The 22,061-nt window shown below is 41.3% G+C and overlaps 1 protein-coding gene across 2 annotated transcripts in view; it reads right to left on the bottom strand.

Moving 5' to 3' along the window:
* Positions 1 to 19,916, bottom strand: part of ttyh3a (tweety family member 3a) — a 123,967-nt gene extending 104,051 nt beyond the window's left edge. For both annotated transcript variants that reach the window (XM_063012518.1, XM_063012526.1), the window contains exon 1: positions 19,056 to 19,916. In XM_063012518.1, coding sequence (XP_062868588.1) covers positions 19,056 to 19,181 — 126 coding nt within the window. In that variant the 5' untranslated portion in view covers positions 19,182 to 19,916. The remainder of the gene's footprint in view (positions 1 to 19,055) is intronic.
* Positions 19,917 to 22,061: the final 2,145 nt, after the last annotated feature.

Here is a 22,061-nt window from a genome sequence, read left to right as displayed (position 1 = left end):
TGTGTGGCACTTTTTCTTTGTAGCTATAGTGTAAGGATGGCTAATCTAACGTTAACGCAATTTGGGATAACAGCCGCTCAGGTGGCGAAGCAGTAAAAACACATGCTGCAACCAGAGCTGGATTCCAGATACATGGTATCAAATCCATCTCTGCCTTACCGGCTCGAGGCTGAGTGGCTACATGAACAACGATTGGCCGGTTGTTCAGTTGGGGGAGGGGACAAGGGGCCGAAAGTGGGTTTCTCTCTGTCAGAATGGTGCAGTTACGACCTCTGCCGGCTGAGATGAGGAAGAAGTGCTCTTAGGGTGTGTCTCTCCGCAAGCAACGCTAGGTGGCTCAACACTTCTCAATGTGTAGGTGAAAAAATTTAAAAGTTAGCTTCGATCTTCTCGGTCAGGGCAGAGTTCGGCATAGGCGGAGAGGAAGCACGATGCAAATTGGATAATTGGACGCGGTAAAGGGGGAGAAAAAGGGGCGAAAAATGCAAAAAAAAAAAGTTTTTTTCCCAGTCTTTGAACTCCATGCCAGTATACCTGACCACACAAATGCACAAAAATGCTGCTACATCGAAAATGATTGAGGAAACTAACCCAAAAGATGATGATTTAATGAGACTAATAAAAACCTGAAGCATTAACATCACAGTTAAACAGGAATCTCCTGCCGACTGCACCTTTGCAAATTATCCAAGGCCAGAAGTGTCACGTGACTAATGTATTTGCAGCACTCCGCTGGGAGAAACTGCATGTATTTCCTGCCTGGCTTGATGAAAATATGGCCATGTCAGGCAGGCCATGCGACAAATTGACAAAATAAAGATTAACAACAGCCAAGCTCTTAGTATTGCTTTCTGGTCCTGAAGATATTTGTGGGAACGACATGCCGGAATAGCTTGAATAACCACACAAACAAATATCCAGAGAATTTAAACCCTCTTCCTTTTGTGGTGTGAAACAGTTTGCTTCTCTAGCCCCCACTATAAACCCAACAGCATGGACAGCACAGTCAGGGATTTGAGCCAGTTTCCCCACAGCGAGTGGGTGTTAACTTAATGCTTAAAGGGACGGGAGCAACAAATGGCTCTCAGTGGCCAAGCCTATTGTCTATTGTAGAGATGCACCAATCACAGTTTTACATTTTGATACCATACTTATGTAAAGTACTTAGAATAGTCTGTTACTGACACTGATCCAAATCCACACAACAACCACTCTTGCTTAGAGATGCAAGTTTAACCAATTTTATTTATTTATTTATTTATTTATTTTTTGCATTTTCTCCCCTTTTTCTCCCCCTTTAGCACGTCCAATTATCCAATTTGCATTGTGCTTCCTCTCTGCCTATGCCAAACCCTGCCCTGACCGAGGAGATCGAAGCTAACCCACATTCCTTCCGACATATGAGCAGCAAGCCGTATGCATTTTTGCCACCCACACATTGACGAGTGGTGTGCCACCTAGCGCTGCATGCGGAGAGACACACCCTAAGAGCACTCCTTCCTCATCTCTGTGCAGGCGCCTCAAATCAGCCAGCAGAGGTCGTAATTGCCATTCTGACAAAGAGGGACCCACATCCGGCCCTTTGGCCAGCCTCCCAACTGAACAACAGGCCAATCGTTGTTCATATTGCCACAGAGCCTCAAGCCGGTAAGGCAGAGCTGGACTCGATACGACGTACTCGAGATCCAGCTCTGGTTGCAGCGTGTGTTTCCACCGCTGCGCCACCTGAGCGGCCTCGCCAATTTCTTTTAACCTATAAGTAGGGCCCTACCCAATTCCCGGCCTTGAAAACCGCATCACGAAGCATGAAATGAGCCTTTTCGCGTAAAATATGCAGTTTGCTGTGAAATTCGAATTGTAACGATACACTCTACCCACGATGCCATGCGATTCACGATACTGGGTTCAAGAATACGATTTTTAACTGATTTTTGTTAACTGAAATTGAAGACAAATTACAACAGTTTCCTTTAATTCTCTTAAGAAATAAAATAAAATAAAATACTGTATTTGTGATTATCTTTTATTAATCTAAATAATGCATGCCCTTTTATTTCTGAGGTAGGTACAAACTATGCAAAACAATTTTGAATTAAGCCCAATTTGGCTGAAAAACCCCGAATTTGGCAACCAGGCGTATAGCGCCAGTGACGTCAACAAGGCGCGGTATATAGCGCCAGTGCCCTCTGCTGTTTAAAGTGAATATTGATTCATTTTACATGTCAAATTAATTTGAATCGTGGAATTTTTGAATCGGTTATTAACTGTATTGTGGTGAATGGTTACATCCATAGTGATTTAACATTTTTCACTGGCGTAGTGTATGAAATATGAGGCGCAATATGAGGCCAATTTAGCAATCACACAGCATCATAAGTTAGTGTAACAGACCTTTCTGTGGTGTAGTGTGCTGACAATGTTTGATGTATGTGTTTACGTACTGAGTGCATTCTCAGTAAAAGTGTGCTTCTCTACACACAGCATCATCTCTCTGTAGTCTGTGCTCAAAAGTACAAGCCAGTAAAGTATTATGCTCCTGATAGTTTGTCTATGTACAGTTTATTTCTTACTTTATAAACTCAGCAAACTCCAAAGATACTCAGTTACACTAGGACTCGGTTAGACAAAACAGAATTTGGAAAACTCCCAATCGATTCTGTGGACACAGAGGGGGGTGTGTGTCAAAACATGGATCAGTATTTTCGTCTTAAGGTAGGCTGTGCTATGTATTGTAGCTTCCATTAATTCTATCATTCAATTTATGAGTGTTATTTAATGACTGCCGTGAAATGTGGCACTTCTGTTTAAAAATTCGTAAAATCTCGAAACTCTGCCATCGGGCTGGGCAGCTATATGAACAACAATTGGCTTTTTGTTCATACAGAGAGATAGCCGGATCATGACCTCATAACTGATGCAATTACGACCTCTTCTGGCTGGTTGATGGCATCTGCACAGAGTCGAGGAATAATGCTGGTCAGAGTGTGGCTCTCCGTACACAAGGCTGATACGCATATGAATTTGCCTCGTGCAGGTGAAAAGATGCAGTCGGCTACTGCACATGTGTCGGAGGGGGCGTGTCAGTTCACTCTCCTCAGTTGGGGTTGGGTGTCAGCTCCAGTGGAGAGGAAGCATAACGCAAGTGGGTAAAAATTGGACGTGCACAGACAACATTAGTGTAGTTATTATGAAATGAAAAAAAAAATGATTTAAAATGTTTTAGCTGTTAAAATAACAAAAGGCATTATGAATCAGCAAGATAATAAAATAATAATTTAAAAAAAACCTCTGGATGTCTTTTGACTTTGTGCATTTTTACACTTAATGTTGCAGTGTGCACCAGACACAACCAAATCTAAAACTGTGAAACACAGAACATGTATTGTTTTGTGCAATGGTTTGAGCCCCTCTGGTCAAATTACATTTCGTTTTTATTTATTTATTTTCACCCAGTTTACCATATTGGAAAAATTCTAAATACAATATAAAAATAAATCCATCTATTGGATTTTTTAGAATACAATAGTGTAAATGTTACAGTAAAATGTACAAGCAAGTTTCATCTAAATTAATATCAAACAGAACCAGTGTCCTCAGACATGAATCAGACAGAATCAGACATGAGACCTTTTTGTCAAACAAATTTGACTTTAGGTTCAAACTGATATGGCGGCCACAAGTCAAACAGCTCGATGCGATGTGTTAATACACTATGGAGTAACTTTTTTTATGCTTCTGAAAGTCAGAACTAGACATTTGGGTAAACTAAAAAGTAAGGATTTGGTTTTTTGACATCTGGCACCTAGGATAAAAAAAATATCCAAAGAAAGTATAGTGTAAACAAAGTGAACTTGAATTTGTTAGACAGGTTTAGTTAACTGGAGTTAAGCAGATTGTATTTTTTAAGATGGGGGACATACTAGTGGTAAAAACACACGCTAGCGCACCAGAGCTGGGATTTCGAATACATTGTATCAAATCTCAGCTCTGCCCTCCGGCTGGGCTGAGCGGCCACATGAACAACGGCTGGCCTGTTGTTCATATAGGGGTGGGGTATTAAGCCGGATAGGGACTCGTAACTGCTGCACTACGACCTCTGCTGGCTGATTGATGGCGCCTGCACAGAGGCGGGGAAAGGTTGCGGATCAGGGTGTGTCTCTCCGTACACAAGGCTGATTCGCATCTATGCACTCGCCTTGTGTGGATGACAAAATGCATATGGCTGCTGCTCATGTGTCGTTCTCCTCAAATAAGAGCGAGGGTCAGCATTAGTGGAGAGGAAGCGTGAAACAATCAGGCAATTGGATGTGCTAAAAAGTTGGGGGGAAAAAAAGATGGGGGACATTGTGATGTTCTATTATTTCACATCTGCTTGTTTATTCCAACATTTTAAGGGGTTAATGTCTGTTTAACTGATTGCACCGTGACTTTAAATAGGGTCACACTTCAGGCACTATGTTTGGTTAGCCTAAGACTGAACAAAGCTAATACCACTGATCTCGATCCTAATTTTTTACTCTTTTTGTAAATCCCAAAGCCCACCAACTGAATATTAATAGCACATGAATAATTAATACTATCCAAATGATGAACGGTCAAAGCCTCAACTGCTGCTTTGTTCTTTTACTTACATCTACAACGAAAAATGCACATGGACCAGGGTATTAAGCATTTGTCGAACAGCCATGCAGGACAAAGTTCACATGCAGGCACACTGAGGTAATTGTAATAAGACTTAACCCTTTACTAAACGAGCTGACATCTCTGGTTAAGTCTGACCTCGTAAATGACAGGCATGCTAAAGAGTGCACAAGGTCTCCCCTCCCCCAGTCTCGGCTGTGCGGTTTGCTACTAGCCAAATTAGCTTCGGTCCAAATAATAAAGGATAGGAAATCTGAAGGGAAATCTCGTGCCAGAAGTTGTTCAGAAGAAACATAAAAAAACACAAGACGATAATAAACAATGGTAGAAATAAGTAAAGTTAAAATAGACTGTGAAAGCAGTACTGCTCATGATTTTAAAGTTACAGTAGCAGTCATTTTCAAAAATACATTTTGAAAAGTAACATTGCACATGATGTGGAAACTGGCAAACCATGCGACCAACTTAGACATGCCCTGACATGCCTGATGCATGGTGCTCGGTCCCATTCATTTACCTACTTTGGTAGACAATCAAACCACAGTTTTGTTTTGGAAGGGGACATTGTAATAAAAACTGTAGAAATTTGCAATTACGACAAGCATTGGAAGGTCATGAGTTTAAGTCCTGATAAGGTCATAGGTTGACTCTTAATGGGGGAAAAAGCCTCTTCTGTCTCCACTATTAAACATGCAAAACCAGCCAACCTTGAGCATCTGTATCATATATAGAGATGAGGGTGGTTAGCACCTTCTCCAAGCATGTCGATCAACCCAATGACATGAAACAGGAGAGCTAAGAAAAACGCTAGGTAGTAGAATAGAAAAATGGGCGTTACTTAGCGACTCGCTAATTTAGTGCCATGCTCTGTACAGGCCATGACGGTTTCAACGCACCAAACTTGTCAAACCAGGTTTTTATGGACCGATCTTTGTATACAGGTGTACAGTCATGTTGGAACAAGAAAGCAACCTTTTCCAAACTGTTGGCAAAGTGGGAAGTGATGCATTCATTTTATTTAACAAAGCGTATGCATCTTTTAGCAAGAGTTGTCTGGCCAGAACATAATTAGCCGGGCTGTCAACATACTTATGGTCATGAATGTTAATAATAGGGATGTAACAATGCACCACAAGACAGTTAAAAATCGATCCACATGTGTAACGATTCAAATCAGTTTACATGCATGAATCGATATTCACTTTAAACAGCAGAGGGCACTGGCGCTATTCACCTCGCCTGGTTGCTGTCACTACAGGGTTGCCAGGTTCAGAATTTTCCAGCCAAATGTATTTATGTGAGGATACTTTAATTATTTGTATTATTCATTTCAGTTTTTTTGTTTTTTTTTTGGTGCAGCATTGTTTTGAATAGTTTGTACCTACCTCAAAAATAAAAGGGCATTCATTATTTAAATAAATAAAAGATTAGCACAAATACAGTATTTTATTTTATTTAAAAAGAAATAAAAGGAAACTTTCTCATAATTTGTCTTCAATTTAACTTTGTTTAAAAAAAATCGTTTCGTGAACCCAGTATCGTGAATCGCTGTAAAAATTTGCTGTAGGAAACCCCAGTATTTGAGTATCAGTAACATTAACAACATGTTGCAGAGCTGGAACTTGACTAATAACACATTTTTAATTCATTTCATTTTCATCAACCACTTTATCCTGGTCTGGTCCGCAGTGGATTTGGTTTTACCAGGAAACACTGGGCACATGGCCAAACCATTACTCCCTTTCCCTAGAAGTATTGGGCTAGTGTAACCGTTCACTGAGACACCCGAGCGCCTACTAATAACACATTTATATATAATAATAATTATTTATTAATTTATTTATTGCAATTTTTCCCCAATTTACTTACCAATGCAGTCATATTCGCCCAGCCTGCCGATAGCAGAGCTGAGATTCAAACTTTTGAGATGTCAGCTCTGGTGTGGTAGTGCGGTTTACCACTGCACCACCCAAGCACCCTCTTTTTTCAATTATCAAATATACATAATACCAATGTTATGAAATCATTAGGTACAACAGATAGGCCACTTTTCACAATGAAGTAAATAAAGATAGGTTCATCTTAATTAATCTTAATTGTCCCCCCCCCCGTCCCCCCCCCCCCCCCCCCCTCTATTTTTACTTTTTCCACTACACTACATTTAAAAAAGAGATGTAGAGATGATAACTGCACATTTTTGGCATGAAAATTGACTAATTCCCATCTTAAATAAGTACAATATGAGCCTTTTTGTAAAGCCCCAAACCACTGCCAGACAGATAATTTAATATCTGATGATTTATAGTGATTAAAAAATAAACATTTGATGGAACACCATGTAACAATGAACCCCTAATCTGCAAATTTTTCATGTAAATAAAGCTTTAGATAAGAGATTAGTTAGATAAATGGTGGAACTGTGTCTTAAATTAGGCTTTTATGCAGAATTCATGTAGCCTTTCTGAACCAGGAATTCAAAGGCAGCATTCTTCAGCTCCCCAGCATCTGCAAAAACCCAGAGCTCCTGTCCAAAACCAGTGACATGGTCCCTGAGAGTCCGGGTTAACAAATATTTAATTAGTTAGCCAAGTCAATGTGAATTCAAAGTGGGAAACCAATGTGTGAAAGAATACCTTTAAAAGATAATTTTTGGATAAAAATGTTACCCCCCTCCCTCCTGAGGCTTCAACAACCTCGTCTATTTGAGGAATGTTGTGGCCAAAAGCATATCTGTAAGGCCAGGCACCGATGTTGGAACTAAAGTTCCAATTAATCCCTAAGGTGTTTCTTGAGGTTGAGGTCATGGCTTTGTGCAGGCTATTAAAGTTCCTTCACACAAAACTCATTAAACCCAAACTGTTTCCACAAATCTGGAAGCGTTTATTTTATTGAACTGATTTCATACAGGGCGCTCATGTGGCGCAGTGATAAAATGCATCCAGGTTTGAATGCCCAGCTGTGCTCTTGGCTGGGCATGCGTCAACATACAGACATGCTCGGCTGTCTCTGGGGTGTGTTACTGCATTGCGCCCAGTGATTCCAGGGAAACTAGACCCACTGCAACCCTGACCAGGATAAAGCAGTGGTAAAACATGAAAATAAATGATTGAATTGATTTTATACAGCACTTAGATTACAGCAATAGATGTGACATTCTACTTTATTATTGAGTGTATGTCCACATATATTTCACCATATTTGTGTAAACATAGAATCCTCTGTGCTGAAGGGGTTATTGCAAAACATCGTAGCAAGGCAGCAGGTTTAGAAAGCTGAAGTTGTTGTGATGCGATTCGCGATACTGGGTTCAAGATACAATTTTTTCCCGATTTTTTTAAACAAAATGAAATTGAAGACAAACTATGACAAAGTTTCCTTTTATTATTTCTCTTAAAAAAATAAAAGAAAACTGTATTTGTGCTTATCTGTATTTATCTAGATAATGAATGCCCTTTTATTTGAGGTAGGTACAAACTATGCCAAATAATGCTTATTGTGTAAAAAAACAAATTAAATTTTAAAACAAATCCAACATTATATAAATGAATGAATAATACAAATAAAGAAAGTATCCTCAAATAAATACATTTGGCTGGAAAATCCCCTACCCGGCAACTTTGTGAAGTGCCGTCAACCAGGCGAGGTGACTAGCGCCAGTGCCCTTTGCTGTTTAAAGTGAAGATCGATTCATCTTAATTGAATAACCGATTCGAATCGTGACACAGGTGCACTGATTTTTAACTGTCTTGTGGTGCATTGTTACATTCCTAGTAAAAACATGCTACATTTACCGTTTCTTTAATGTACATCTACAAATTTAGCTAACATATCTGATTAAGATACCTTATCTGTAATTACTTTTACAAGGTTATAGACCGTAACAGTCCTTTTACTGATGCTGATATGAGTACTATGAGTACTAACCACCATGGAAGAGACAAACATTTTGATTGTGAGAACACAAAGCAAGCAAATACACAATTACACACACATTTTGGTCAATTTAACTACATTTTCAATTTCAGTGTAGTTCGGATAACACCCCCACACTTTTAAGGTACTCATAAACCACAAAGTCTTGGGGCAAATGCTGGTCTAAACCTCAGAGCTAGGCAAACAATATCTGCTTATTAAGATTTTATTTTGCCACTGTTGGGCAACTAAGTAGAGCCCTTAATCCACAACTGCTTGCATTCCATTCAGTAACAATTCTAAATCGCTTTGGCTTAAATAATCCACTAAATTCCAGAAATGTAAACATATTAACTCAAACAAAGCATTTCAGAAGATCCGATTGTTCAGGTTAATTTGGTACTATTCATATTAGGGGTGTGCTATATCGTATCGTTCACGATAATACCGGTATAATTTTTAAAACGATACAAAAAAGTATTGTGTTGTTTACGTAATGACGTCACACAGCTACGCAAATGGCGTATGTTCGTTACGTGGGTCATTTGGGCACAGCAACGAGTATGGCGGAAAGCGGCTCTGCGGTGGAGGAGCTTGTTCCAAAAACTCCAAGTCCACCATAAATTAATCTTTGGCAACCCAAACCCCAACCACCGCTTTGCCGGCAACTTTTTTGCAGAAGTATTTCTGCACGCAGGTTTACACAGGGACGAAATTCAACAGCGCACCTCCACCAAACAGTGCAGGAATACTCTTAACATTAATGTCAACCACCAACACAGAAGTAGTACTACTGCTACTTAGTACTACTACTACTGTACTTAGTAGTAATTGTGGCGCGTAAGTGGAAACGTTGGGGAAACGTTCGTGAAGGATCATTCAGGGAACGTTCGCGGGGGAACGTTGAGGGAACGTTCGTGGGGAAACGTTGGGGGAATGTTCAGAAGGAAACGTTGGGGGAACGTTCGTGAGGAAACGTTGGGGGAACGTTCAGGGGAAACGTTGGGGGGAACGTTCGTGTGGAAACGTTGGGGGAACGTTCGTGTGGAAACGTTGGGGGAATGTTCGTGAAGGAACATTGAGAGAACGTTCGTGGGGGAACGTTGGGGGAACGTTCGTGAAAAAACATTGAGGGAACGTTCGTGGGGGAACATTGGGGGAACGTTCAAGGGGAAACGTTGGGGGAACGTTCGTGTGGAAACGTTGGGGGAATGTTCGGGAGAAAGTTCGTGAAGGAACGTTGGGGGAACGTTCGTGGAGGATTCTAAATTCTAAATAAAAACTGAACATTATTTTTTTTTGCAATAGTGTTTTCTCGAAATGAATAAAATATTTTTCAGTGTTTTGTTATATCGCCAAAAATATCGTTATATCGCAAAAATAACCTGAAATATCGTGATATTATTTTAGGGCCATATCGCCCACCCCTACTTTCTGCTTAAACTAATAACACACACATTCAATACATTGCATGGACTTATCATTTTCAGCAGTGATACAGTAGAAATGGTCAACTGATAACCAACAAAGAAGTCATTGTTCGATTAACACAGTCTAGTCTAGTTTGTGGGGGAACATTGAGGGAACGTTCAGGGGTGAGCGTTGGGGGAACGTTATTGGGGAACGTTGAGGGAACGTTCGTGGGGAAACGTTGGGGGAACGTTCGTGTGGAAACGTTGGGGGAACGTTCGTGGGGGAACGTTGGGGGAACATTCGTGGGGGAACGTTGGGGGAACGTTCGTGGGGAAACGATGAGGAAATGTTCATGGGGAAACGTTGGGGGAACGTTCGTGAAGGAACGTTGAGGGAACGTTCGTGGGGAAACGTTGGGGGAACGTTCGTGTGGAAACGTTGGGGGAACGTTCGTGGGGGAACGTTGGGGGAACATTCGTGGGGGAACGTTGGGGGAACGTTCGTGGGGAAACGATGAGGAAATGTTCATGGGGAAACGTTGGGGGAACGTTCGTGAAGGAACGTTGAGGGAACGTTCGTGGGGGAACGTTGAGGGAACGTTCGTGGGGGAACGTTGGGGGAACGTTCGTGGGGGAACGTTGGGGGAACGTTAGTGTGGAAACGTTAGGGGAACGTTCGGGGGGAACGTTGGGGGAACGTTCGTGTGGAAATGTTGGGGGAACGTTCGTGTGAAAACGTTGGGGGAACGTTCGTGTACAAACGTTGAGGGAACGTTCGTGGGGGAACGTTGGGCGAACGTTCGTGTGGAAACGTTGGGCGAACGTTCGTGTGGAAACGTTGAGGGAACGTTCGTGAAGGAACATTGAGGGAACGTTCGTGTGGAAGCGTTGGGGGAACGTTCGTGAAGGAACATTGAGGGAACGTTCGCGTGGAAACGTTGGGGGAACATTCGTGAAGGAACATTGAGGGAACGTTCATGGGGGAACGTTGGGGAACGTTCGGGGGGAACGTTGGGGGAACGTTCATGTGGAAACGTTGGGGGAACGTTCGTGAAGAAACGTTGAGGGAACGTTCGTGTGGAAACGTTGGGGGAACGTTCGTGTGGAAACGTTGGGGGAACGTTCGTGTGGAAACGTTGGGGGGAACGTTCGTGTAGAAACGTTGAGGGAACGTTCGTGGGGGAACGTTGGGCGAACGTTCGTGTGGAAACGTTGAGGGAACGTTCGTGAAGGAACATTGAGGGAACGTTCGTGTGGAAACGTTGGGGGAACGTTCGTGAAGGAACATTGGGGGAACGTTCGTGAAGGAACATTGAGGGAACGTTCGTGGGGGAACATTGGGGGAACGTTCAAGGGGAAACGTTGGGGGAACGTTCGTGTGGAAACGTTGGGGGAATGTTCGGGAGAAAGTTCGTGAAGGAACGTTGGGGGAACGTTCGTGGAGGATTCTAAATTCTAAATAAAAACTGAACATTATTTTTTTTTTGCAATAGTGTTTTCTCGAAATGAATAAAATATTTTTCAGTGTTTTGTTATATCGCCAAAAATATCGTTATATCGCAAAAATAACCTGAAATATCGTGATATTATTTTAGGGCCATATCGCCCACCCCTACTTTCTGCTTAAACTAATAACACACACATTATTCAATACATTGCATGGACTTATCATTTTCAGCAGTGATACAGTAGAAATGGTCAACTGATAACCAACAAAGAAGTCATTGTTCGATTAACACAGTCTAGTCTAGTTCGTGGGGGAACATTGGGGGAACGTTCAGGGGTGAGCGTTGGGGGAACGTTCTTGGGGAACGTTGAGGGAACGTTCGTGGGGAAACGTTGGGGGAACGTTCGTGTGGAAACGTTGGGCAAACGTTCGTGTGGAAACGTTGGGGGAACGTTCGTGGGGGAACGTTGGGGAACGTTCGTGGGGAAACGTTGGGGGAACGTTCGTGGGGAAACGTTGGGGGAACGTTCGTGAAGGAACGTTGAGGGAACGTTCGTGGGGGAACGTTGAGGGAACGTTCGTGGGGGAACGTTGGGGGAACGTTCGTGGGGGAACGTTGGGGGAACGTTCGTGTGGAAACGTTAGGGGAACGTTCGGGGGGAACGTTGGGGGAACATTCGGGGGGGAACGTTGGGGGAACGTTCGTGTGGAAACGTTGGGGGAACGTTCGTGGGGGAACGTTGGGCGAACGTTCGTGGGGGAACGTTGGGCGAACGTTCGTGTGGAAACGTTGAGGGAACGTTCGTGAAGGAACATTGAGGGAACGTTCGTGTGGAAGCGTTGGGGGAACGTTCGTGAAGGAACATTGAGGGAACGTTCGCGTGGAAACGTTGGGGGAACATTCGTGAAGGAACATTGAGGGAACGTTCATGGGGGAACGTTGGGGAACGTTCGGGGGGAACGTTGGGGGAACGTTCATGTGGAAACGTTGGGGGAACGTTCGTGAGGAAACGTTGGGGGAACGTTCGTGTGGAAACGTTGGGGGAACGTTCGTGTGGAAACGTTGAGGGAACGTTCGTGGGGGAACGTTGGGCGAACGTTCGTGTGGAAACGTTGAGGGAACGTTTGTGAAGGAACATTGAGGGAACGTTCGTGTGGAAACGTTGGGGGAACGTTTGTGAAGGAACATTGAGGGAACGTTCGCGTGGAAACGTTGGGGGAACGTTCGTGAAGGAACATTGAGGAAACGTTCATGTGGAAACGTTGGGGGAACGTTCGTGAAGAAACATTGAGGGAACGTTCGTGTGGAAACGTTGGGGGAACGTTCGTGAAGGAACATTGAGGGAACATTCGTGGGGGAACGTTGGGGGAATGTTCGTGGAGGAACGTTGGGGGAATGTTCGGGGGGGAACGTTGGGGGAACTTTTGTGAGGGAACGTTCGTGGGGGAATGTTGGGGGAATGTTCGGGGGGGAACGTTGGGGGAATGTTCGGGGGGGAACGTTGGGGGAACTTTTGTGTGGAAACGTTGAGGGAACGTTCGTGGGGGAATGTTGGGGGAACCACCCAAACGTTTTCTCAACAGTCCACCCAACCATTCCCTCAACAATCCACCCAACCATTCCCTCAACAAGAAAACGAGTCATTATTCGTTTAAAAAACCAATATAAATATACAAGCGCATGCACGTGCTGACATGCATGTATTTACTTCATATACAGTGTAAATCAAGCAAGTGTTGAGAAAGTAATAATAACGTAATGGTGCGTCTCCTGTTGTTCTGACGTGTGTTTGTATATGTGATGTGCATATATTTGTAAAAAACAAACATTATGGGGAGTGATTTCTGTACTGGATGTTGTACGTGGTCATGTTAGTTTATACTGGATGATCGCCCGACGTCGTCATTTATTTATTTATCTTCTTTTTATAGTATTTCTTGTTGTCGGCCAATAAACAACCAAAAATTTATAAAATTGCATGAACTAACTCTGCAGTAAACAAGGAGCAAACAGCAATTAAACAACAAATAAAGCTGTTAAATAATAATAAAAGTGCATGAAGCAGAACGCTGATGCATTAAATATTGTAATAGTTACACAGTAACATGAACAATTAGTTATACCTGTATTACAGAACTGAGTTCTATACAGTATGTGGCGACGGTGATGTAAAATAATTCAAAGTCCAAACATGTGAGGGGGGTTTAACGAGAACGCTACTTTTAATACCACACAAGCTCAGTGCAAAACAACAGAAGAACATGAGCACACCCGGAAACGATAAATTCTGATACCTTCCCTACACACTCGCTCCCTGCACCCTATAGTGCACTTAACATTCTTAAAGGGCCAGACAATATATTTGTAATTCACATTACACAACAGGAGATACCTTAGAAACAACTTTCTTTTTCTTAGAATAGCTCTTTTTTTTTTAAAGTAAAAATAGTTCTTGTGTGAAGCTTTCCCAGCATGAATTTTAATAAAAGTGCCTGTAAAAAATTTGGAACATGTAGCTTTGTCTCAGAAGTGTCTTTTTGTTATTACCTTATGGGATAAAAAAATATCGAGATATATATCGTATATCGTGGTTCAGCGAAAAAATAGAGATATTATTTTTGATCCATATCGCCCAGCCCTAATTCATATATTTACCACCAGCTTACCACTGATACACAACACATTTTAACTGGTACAGTCAGGGCAACATAATTTGGGTGAAGCTTGAAGGCATTGCCATCAGGCTAGTAGTGGCGTGTCTGGCTTGTCTTTTGGCCATCTGTTATCTCAGCATCTTGAAATATCTAAGCCAAATACACAGCTAATGAGGGGCTTCTCCAAATGTCCCAAACCATGGACGTGTGCATTCTAGCCTCTGGAAAAATGAGAACTTTCCAGACTTTCTGTGATGGTCACATGTTTTAGCAATTACATCATCTGATTTGCAGAGGTTTTTAAGCACATGATTTACAAGTTGCAGGATGCTGTCAAAGCATATATATAGTAGTTGTTAATAAAACCAACAAGGCAGCAGTTTTAACCATCATTCATGAAAAAAGTGGAAAACAGAAAGCAATTGTGCTGGAAGTGCTACAGCTTCTCACAACTGATAAAAAACAAACCAAATATAGAAACTACCAGTGCTTTAAGAGCTGCAGTTTCAACCAGCTGACCAGAAACAGGTGGAATACAGGAACTCACAGTGCTAGAAGACCTGCCTTGCATTGTCTACCAACTGACAAGACAAAATAAAGCCAAACTAAAGGCAAATACAGCTGACCACAAACCAGTTGACACACCTGCACTCGTACAAAGAGACAGCCAGAGCATCTCAGCTAAACACAATCAATAAGGCACAAATTATAACTGTTATAACCTGAAGAAGTTCTACAAAAAACTGTAGTGTTACCAGTAACAAAACATATTAGATACACATACACTCATTGACTATTCTATAAAGTACATATACAATTTTCACTAGGGGAAATCAAAACATTTAAATATATCTTTTTTTAATACATACATTAATTTAAAAGTGTTGTGATTGCACATTGGTTTATTATGCTAGCCTACCACCGCTAAGATGTGGGTACAAATCTCAGCAGTGCTACTGGTTGATCGTATGTCTACACATACATGCAGTGTTGGGGGGTGACTGAAGCCCTGCCCCTGTCAGTATTCTTGCCTTGCACCTATTGTTTATCAGTAAAATCGAACCAGTCGTGACTACGAAAGTGATAAAGCAGCAGATGAAAATGATTGGGGGAAAAAAGTAGTGGTAATTATGTATATTTATTAGGGCTGTCAAACGATTAAAATTTTTAATCGCGATTAATCTCAGAATTTCATATAGTTAATCGCGATTAATCGCATTTAAAAAAAATCTGTGTAAATGTTATAGAAAACAAGGATTTTTAAGTGAAATGTTACAATTACAATGGTGAACACATTTTATGCTAAATGTACTTATGTTAAAAACTGCTGGGACAAGAGAAAACTGTAAGGGAGTTTTATTCACTTACATACACTGCAGTAATACTATCCAATGGTTTGATGGACGTTTCTACACGAAGTGAGTGTGTTTTGACCCTTTGGGGCTTCCATAGTTCATGGACAACGTGCTTGACTCAGCTGTCCGGTATTCTTTACCGTAACAGAATAAGTTAATAAAGTGTTCTGCTCCCGACAACTTGTGAATATAGCGTGTATTTATTTCTTTATTATGCAAGTGCAAATGTTACGACGCTCTTTTACATTTTGTTAACAAACCGCAAATGAAAAACGGTGACATGTCCGACATTAAAACGTTTGTTCTACCAGTCAAGTCTCAACATGAACTAGAATTTGCGTTAATGGCACTAATTTATCTTAATCGCGTTAAATTGAGATTGCGTTAATGCGTTATTATCGCGTTAACTTCGACAGCCCTAATATTTATGCATTTTTCCTTTTTTCTTCCATCTAGTCATACACAATTAAATTTTCCACCAACACTGCAGACCCCTACCCTGGCCAAGGCCGACCACTTCTTTTCACCAGCCCAAAGCAGGTTCACAGAGAAATCAGTATCGTGCATGAAGCGTCAAGCACCGATACCCACTATCCTGTGTCTGTGCAGGCACCATTGACTAGCCAGCAGAGGTCGCAATCGCAGCAGCCTCTGTAAATTGTAAAACATCATCTATAGTCATGCCATCCATCTGAGTATTTGAGGTCTGCTGTAAACAAAATAACTCTACCAAATATTATGGCCCCCAGCCATCTGTCCAACTACCACTGGACCACCACTGACCAGGTGTGATTCGGGAAGTGGACCATTAGCACAGCACTGAAACACATGTTGTAACATGCATGATGCTTGAATGAACTATAAACACAAAACTGTATACTCTTTTTAACTATTTTATTATATACATTTACCCTTTGCAGTTTGAAATTAGAGTCATTTGATATAGCTTGTGTTATTTTTTCTCTAACTGTGCTTCATGGGTGGTATACAGTACATGCTATAATGTGTGGTATTTAGAGGCCTTATAATAAAGTATGGGCCACTCTTCTTTATGTCAAAGGCCGCGAATTACCCACAGGCTGGAGTGTAAAACACAGCTGCAGCATTTCAACCATGGTCGATTTCTAACCACAGAATGTTGTTGGTTTGTTTGTTTATTAGGATTTTAACATCATGTTTTACACTTTGGTTACATTCATGACAGGAACGGTAGTTATTCATTACACAAGATTCATCAGTTCACAAGGTTATATCGAACACAATCCTGGACAATTTTGTATCTCCAATTCACCTCACTTGCATGTCTTTGGACTGTGGGAGGAAACCGGAGCACACAGAGGACACCCACTGGGACACGGGGAGAACATGCAAACTCCACACAGAAAGTACTCGGCCCGCCCCGCCTGGGGATTGAACCCAGGACCTTCTTGCTGTGAGGCAACAGTGCTACCCACTTGGCCACCGTGCCGCCCTAATGTTGTTGGTTGTAATGAAAATAATTCGGCACACACATCATACCTGGTCAGTGGTGACCTACAATGGTTCAATTTCTTTAATGAATGGGGTAGAGAAGTGTTGGCAAACTGTTTATAACATATTGGCCATTATACAACAGTTAGTTCCGACCTTACAATCTGATTGGTTGAGAAGCGTTCTAACTAGGGATGTCCCGATCCGATCTCAAAGATCGGGATCGGGGCCGATCAAGGCATTTTTTAACTGATCGGAATCGGCTTTACTAAACCCGATCGTAATCCCGATCTTTTGTTTTACATCAGCATGTGCGCTGTGTGGAAATACTTTAAATTGGAAAGTGAAACAAGTCCAGCAGCGACGTGTAATGTCTGCAATGCGAGCGTTTCACGAGGCGGTAGGAGCAGAGCTGCGTTCATTACTGTAGAATTTTACTATTTATATGGTGTGTGAGTCAAGGATCACTCCGGTTTACAAAACAACGTACTGTAGTGATGCACTCGTTTAATAAAGAAATAAATACACGCTATATTCACATATTGTCGGGAGCAGAACACTTTATTAACTTCTTCTGTTACGGTACCGAATAGAGTCAAGCACGCTATTCCATGCACTATGGAAGCCCCAAAGGGTCAAAACACACTCACTTCGCATAGAAACGGCCATCAAACCACTGTCACAATACAAGCACTTTAAGAACTGGCTTTCCTTCATAACAAAAGAGCCTTTCCATTTTATTTTGGTATTCAGGTTTTACTGTAATGCTTTTAAGTAACTTTTTTTTTTTCTTATATTCAAGTTAAGTTGCTACACAGATTTCTGTTCATTTTTAGTGTATCACTGCATTAAACAGATTTTTTTTCTTCGAATGTAAAGTTTAAAGTAAAACTGTAATTATCTCACTCATTTTGATTGATTTTGTAAAAATACAAAACATTAAGATAGCTTGGATGCAGCATTTTTCCCTACAGCACTGCAGAGCTATTTAGTTGTTAAACATACACATTGGATTAATTTGAATAACTATTATGTACTTGAAGTGTGCACTGTGTGAACAGTATTATCCAGTTCTTATCTAGACAATATCTAGAAAATACAAGTATCGGTTTGAGTATCGGTATCAAAATTAATAATCGGGATCGGGAACAAAAAAACGTGATCGGGACATCCCTAGTTCTAACAGTGCTGATATTCGTGATAACAGCACGGCCTTTTCACCCCACAACTGTATTACTCCACTGACGCGTTGCCAGTAACGACAAGCTTTATGCACACAAACGACACAGACTTTTTTCCGATCGCGTTTTAAATCCGTTATCTGATATACAACCTAGCGCACTGTGTAGGGAACATAACCAATTGTCTAATTCACTATCTAGTGCACTATGTAGGGAACATAAATCCGTGATCTGATACACAATCTAGTGCACTATGTAGGGAACATTAATGTGGTTGTAACGCGAACAGTTAGCTTAATAGCCCAGTTAACAGCTCCTAAAAGTTCCGTTATCACCCATAATCCTTTGGTGTGCAAGAGGTTTTTTTTATTTATTTTTTCCCTTCGGAGGTTCTGGCCTTCTTGTTCTTACCTCCCTGAAATGAGTTTTTGCAACTTGGGATGTCTGCTTTGTAGTGTTAAACTTTATATTCGTTGTGGAACTACTTTTTGGCGGAAGGTATTGTCAATATTAAAGCATATTTAATATGAAATTCAGGGCTTCGTTGATTTATTTTCTTTCTTTATTTAGTAAAAACTGTTGTATAAAAGCAATAGAACACTTGAGGTCGTGTGTTATCGCGAATAACATCATCCCTCTCGTGTTCTATTGCTTAATTTTACAACGGCTTCGAACGCGGTTCAACCAATCAGATTTTAGGACCGGAACTATCCGTTTTATAAAACAACATATACTTTAGTAGATTAACATTAAAACCCAGTAGGCTTCCCCTGCACTTCTGTTTTGCAGTAACGGATGACATCACATCTAAGGACAGTATAATGGCTTAGAATTTTTGCTGTTGCAGATACATTTTTGGATTGTAAAATAAGTCATGTCTTCATAAATCAACAATCTGATTAACAACATAACCTGGTATTGATGGTCTGTACTGTTGAAGCATTGATCATGTGGAATATTTTTGATATTTAGCTGATCTTACCTGCTGGTACGAGGAGTCATCAGGTCGGAAATCACTGCTAATTTGCTCGAATTGCAGATTGAAATGGGGAAGACGGTGCAGCAGGTTCACCCACCAAGGAGGGGAATAATTCACCACGACGGCCATATTCGCTTAGTATAAAGGAAAACTGGTGAAAATCAGGCGGATAAATGAGAGAGTTGAGAGACTGAGTTGAAACAATGAGTGCAAACAGTTGGTAAACGCCAGGTGGTCTGTAGGGTCATTGGTAGTTAAACTCAGATCCTGCTGGTGTCCGGTTTACACAACAATGAGCGATACTTCCTTTTATGTATTTAATTCACCACCCACTCCTTCTAACAGTCTGGAATTGACTCAAGTCCAGTGTTGGCATTTAATTAATCGGACTTACTTCCTCTCTAGCTTCTGGACTCCAGTTGTGCTATGCTAACTAGATCTCTGCTCCCTTTTTGTTTTGATCCAACTAGCAAGCCTACCTCAAAATATCGTGACCTCAAAATATCGAATCGAAGCACTGCTCAAAAACAAACCGATCTCCCAAACGGTCACGATGATCGTTCACTAATAAACTCAATTAATCTTATCCGATGTGAGCTAATCACTGATACATGTGAGCTGTTTGATGTCTGGTCGGACGCTAGCTATATCCGATTCAGCCGCCGTGATTCCGTATTCCCCCATTCACGCTCCACAAAACCGAGTCCGATCTGTGCGTTGCTGTAAACCTCCACGGTGTGCAATGTGCTCCCAGATCAACCGTCAATATTCATCTTAGTTTTTATCCTCCAGATCCAGTCGTGATCATTTCTGCAGTGTGCACGACCGAGACTAGTGATGGCTGAAGACTGCGGAGTCCCCCAGCAGCCCCTCTACCAAACAGCAACCCCGCTGTGTTTAACCGATTTGTACTTGTTGAGTGCAGCGACACTCAGTGTTCAGTATAAGAACTGCAGCTACCGTTCTGAAATGACGCACTGGTGAGACCATATGGAGACTGCCACTCGATGGAAGTGCACAATAATTTAATGTTGCACGCAACACACCCTTCTTGTCAGGGCCGGAGTGGGACCCTTTTTCAGCCCGGGAGTTTCATTCCCAAACCCGGCCCACTTTTTCCATGGAGGAGGAATTTGAATAAATGAAACAGCAGCTTGCTCTTACAATGCCTTTTTACTGGGTATAAGTTCAGGTATATGTTGGTAAGTTAACAGAAAACACTTCACTTAAACATGTTTAATTTAAATCAGATAAAGATTTAAAAGGTAAAAAATGTTATAAAGATGAAAACGTATTTACATTTGTACAGGAGCAATAAATTGAAATAAAAATAATTTGAAATTAAAATTGCATTTGTCTTCCCCACAGAGAGGTGCTCTATTGTTAGGTTTACACTAAACTCTTAAGTAGCTTCACTACACACATATTTAGTAGGCTACCTACAGCATCAGAAGCCTCCTAAGCAGTGCACTGGTTTCTGCAACTTTATTAATAACGGTGTGATTGTCTATAGACATGAGAATTTCCTTCTCTGTGTACATTAACATGAAGGCCTCCAAGAGTTCCTGTTTACCTATTTCATTTGGGCTGATTTTAATGCATTTTCAGCATTCTGAATATCTGGGTACTGGGTATCATTTAGAATCTATCCATCACATCTGTTCTGTGTGCAACTTGTTACATAAAATAGTTTTTTTAGTTCATTTTTATCCTCTCTACCTGTCTCTGTAGTCCTGGCCTCTCCATGCCTACTCGGTTCACCAGCAGGATCAGACTGGCTAAAAAAAAATTCATTAAGGGTTAGCTTATTTTGCTGAATAACATAACATGCTTGAAGTTTTTTTATTTTTTTTAGCCTATATTATGATGGTGTAAAAGTGATAGTGATTTAGGCTATTTGTCTCCATTTGTTAAAATAAATTAGGCTATCATGCTGACATCTTTCTGAATGTCTGAACAATTTAACATATATCATGTATATTCTCTACGTTATATTTTACATTACAAATAACTATCTTAGTTTAAATAACTCTGTTAGACTACCTGTCCCTTCAGTAGTCATGGATCATCAGTACAGCAGCGTCGGAACAAAAACATTACATTAATGAGTTAGGTTATTTAATATATTACACTTCAAATTATGTTTATTATTTTTAGCTTGAAACTGGATATTTGTGATTAATGCTGTGTATTGGGTTCTAAAAAAAAACCACCGACTGATGATTTGCGAAAATCACTCGAGACTGACATGAACCGGCCCATCGGGAATCCTCCCAAATCTCCCGATTAGCCACCCCGGGCTTGCTCCTTGTATGTACACACTGAAAGATTTAACAGATATGCACCCACTTTTGTTTTGAGATTTATTACGTGTAGTAAAAATAACGTGGACACCTGACCGTGAGCTTGTTTGCCATTCCATTCCAAAAAAATAGGAATTAATATGAAGTTATATGACCTCTACTTTTATACTAGCCATCTACTAAAAGCCTCTCAAACAGGGGCGGCTCGTTCCTTAGGGCGTTCGGGCGACGCACCACCAAAGGGCGAAAGGGAAGAAATTTTTCTATCACGGCTGTGACTGTTCTGTCAGTCTGTCTTGCCTGTGAATATCGTAGTCCAATCAGCATCAAGTTGTGTTCTGTACAGCACCGCACCTTTTGGGGCGACTTCAGTCTGACCGAAAATCGCCCCGATTGCTCTCATAGACACTCATGTTAAGGCTCTTTTTTTTTAACTGCAGGCGCTGCAATACATTCTGAATGGGTTCCGGGAGGGCTCGCACTTACGTGCTTGCGTCACACGTAACCTGGTGTCGCGATCTAGTCACCATGACTACCATCACCTCAGTTTGGAGCAACTCCATCGTGTCATTAAGGGAAATGCCATTCAGTCGTCGTAGTAATCAGGATAAATTAGCAACTTAAGAATTAGGGCCACCCAGACCAAATTTAAACATCAAGCAAGTATCTGCAAAGGGGTAAAATCATATAAGTTACAAGTAAGTAA

Source organism: Trichomycterus rosablanca, chromosome 2 (assembly GCF_030014385.1).
Source record: "Trichomycterus rosablanca isolate fTriRos1 chromosome 2, fTriRos1.hap1, whole genome shotgun sequence".
NCBI classification, from domain to species: domain Eukaryota; kingdom Metazoa; phylum Chordata; class Actinopteri; order Siluriformes; family Trichomycteridae; genus Trichomycterus; species Trichomycterus rosablanca.
Note: the sequence above shows the minus strand (reverse complement) of the source record. Positions and strands in the feature narration are given on the sequence as shown.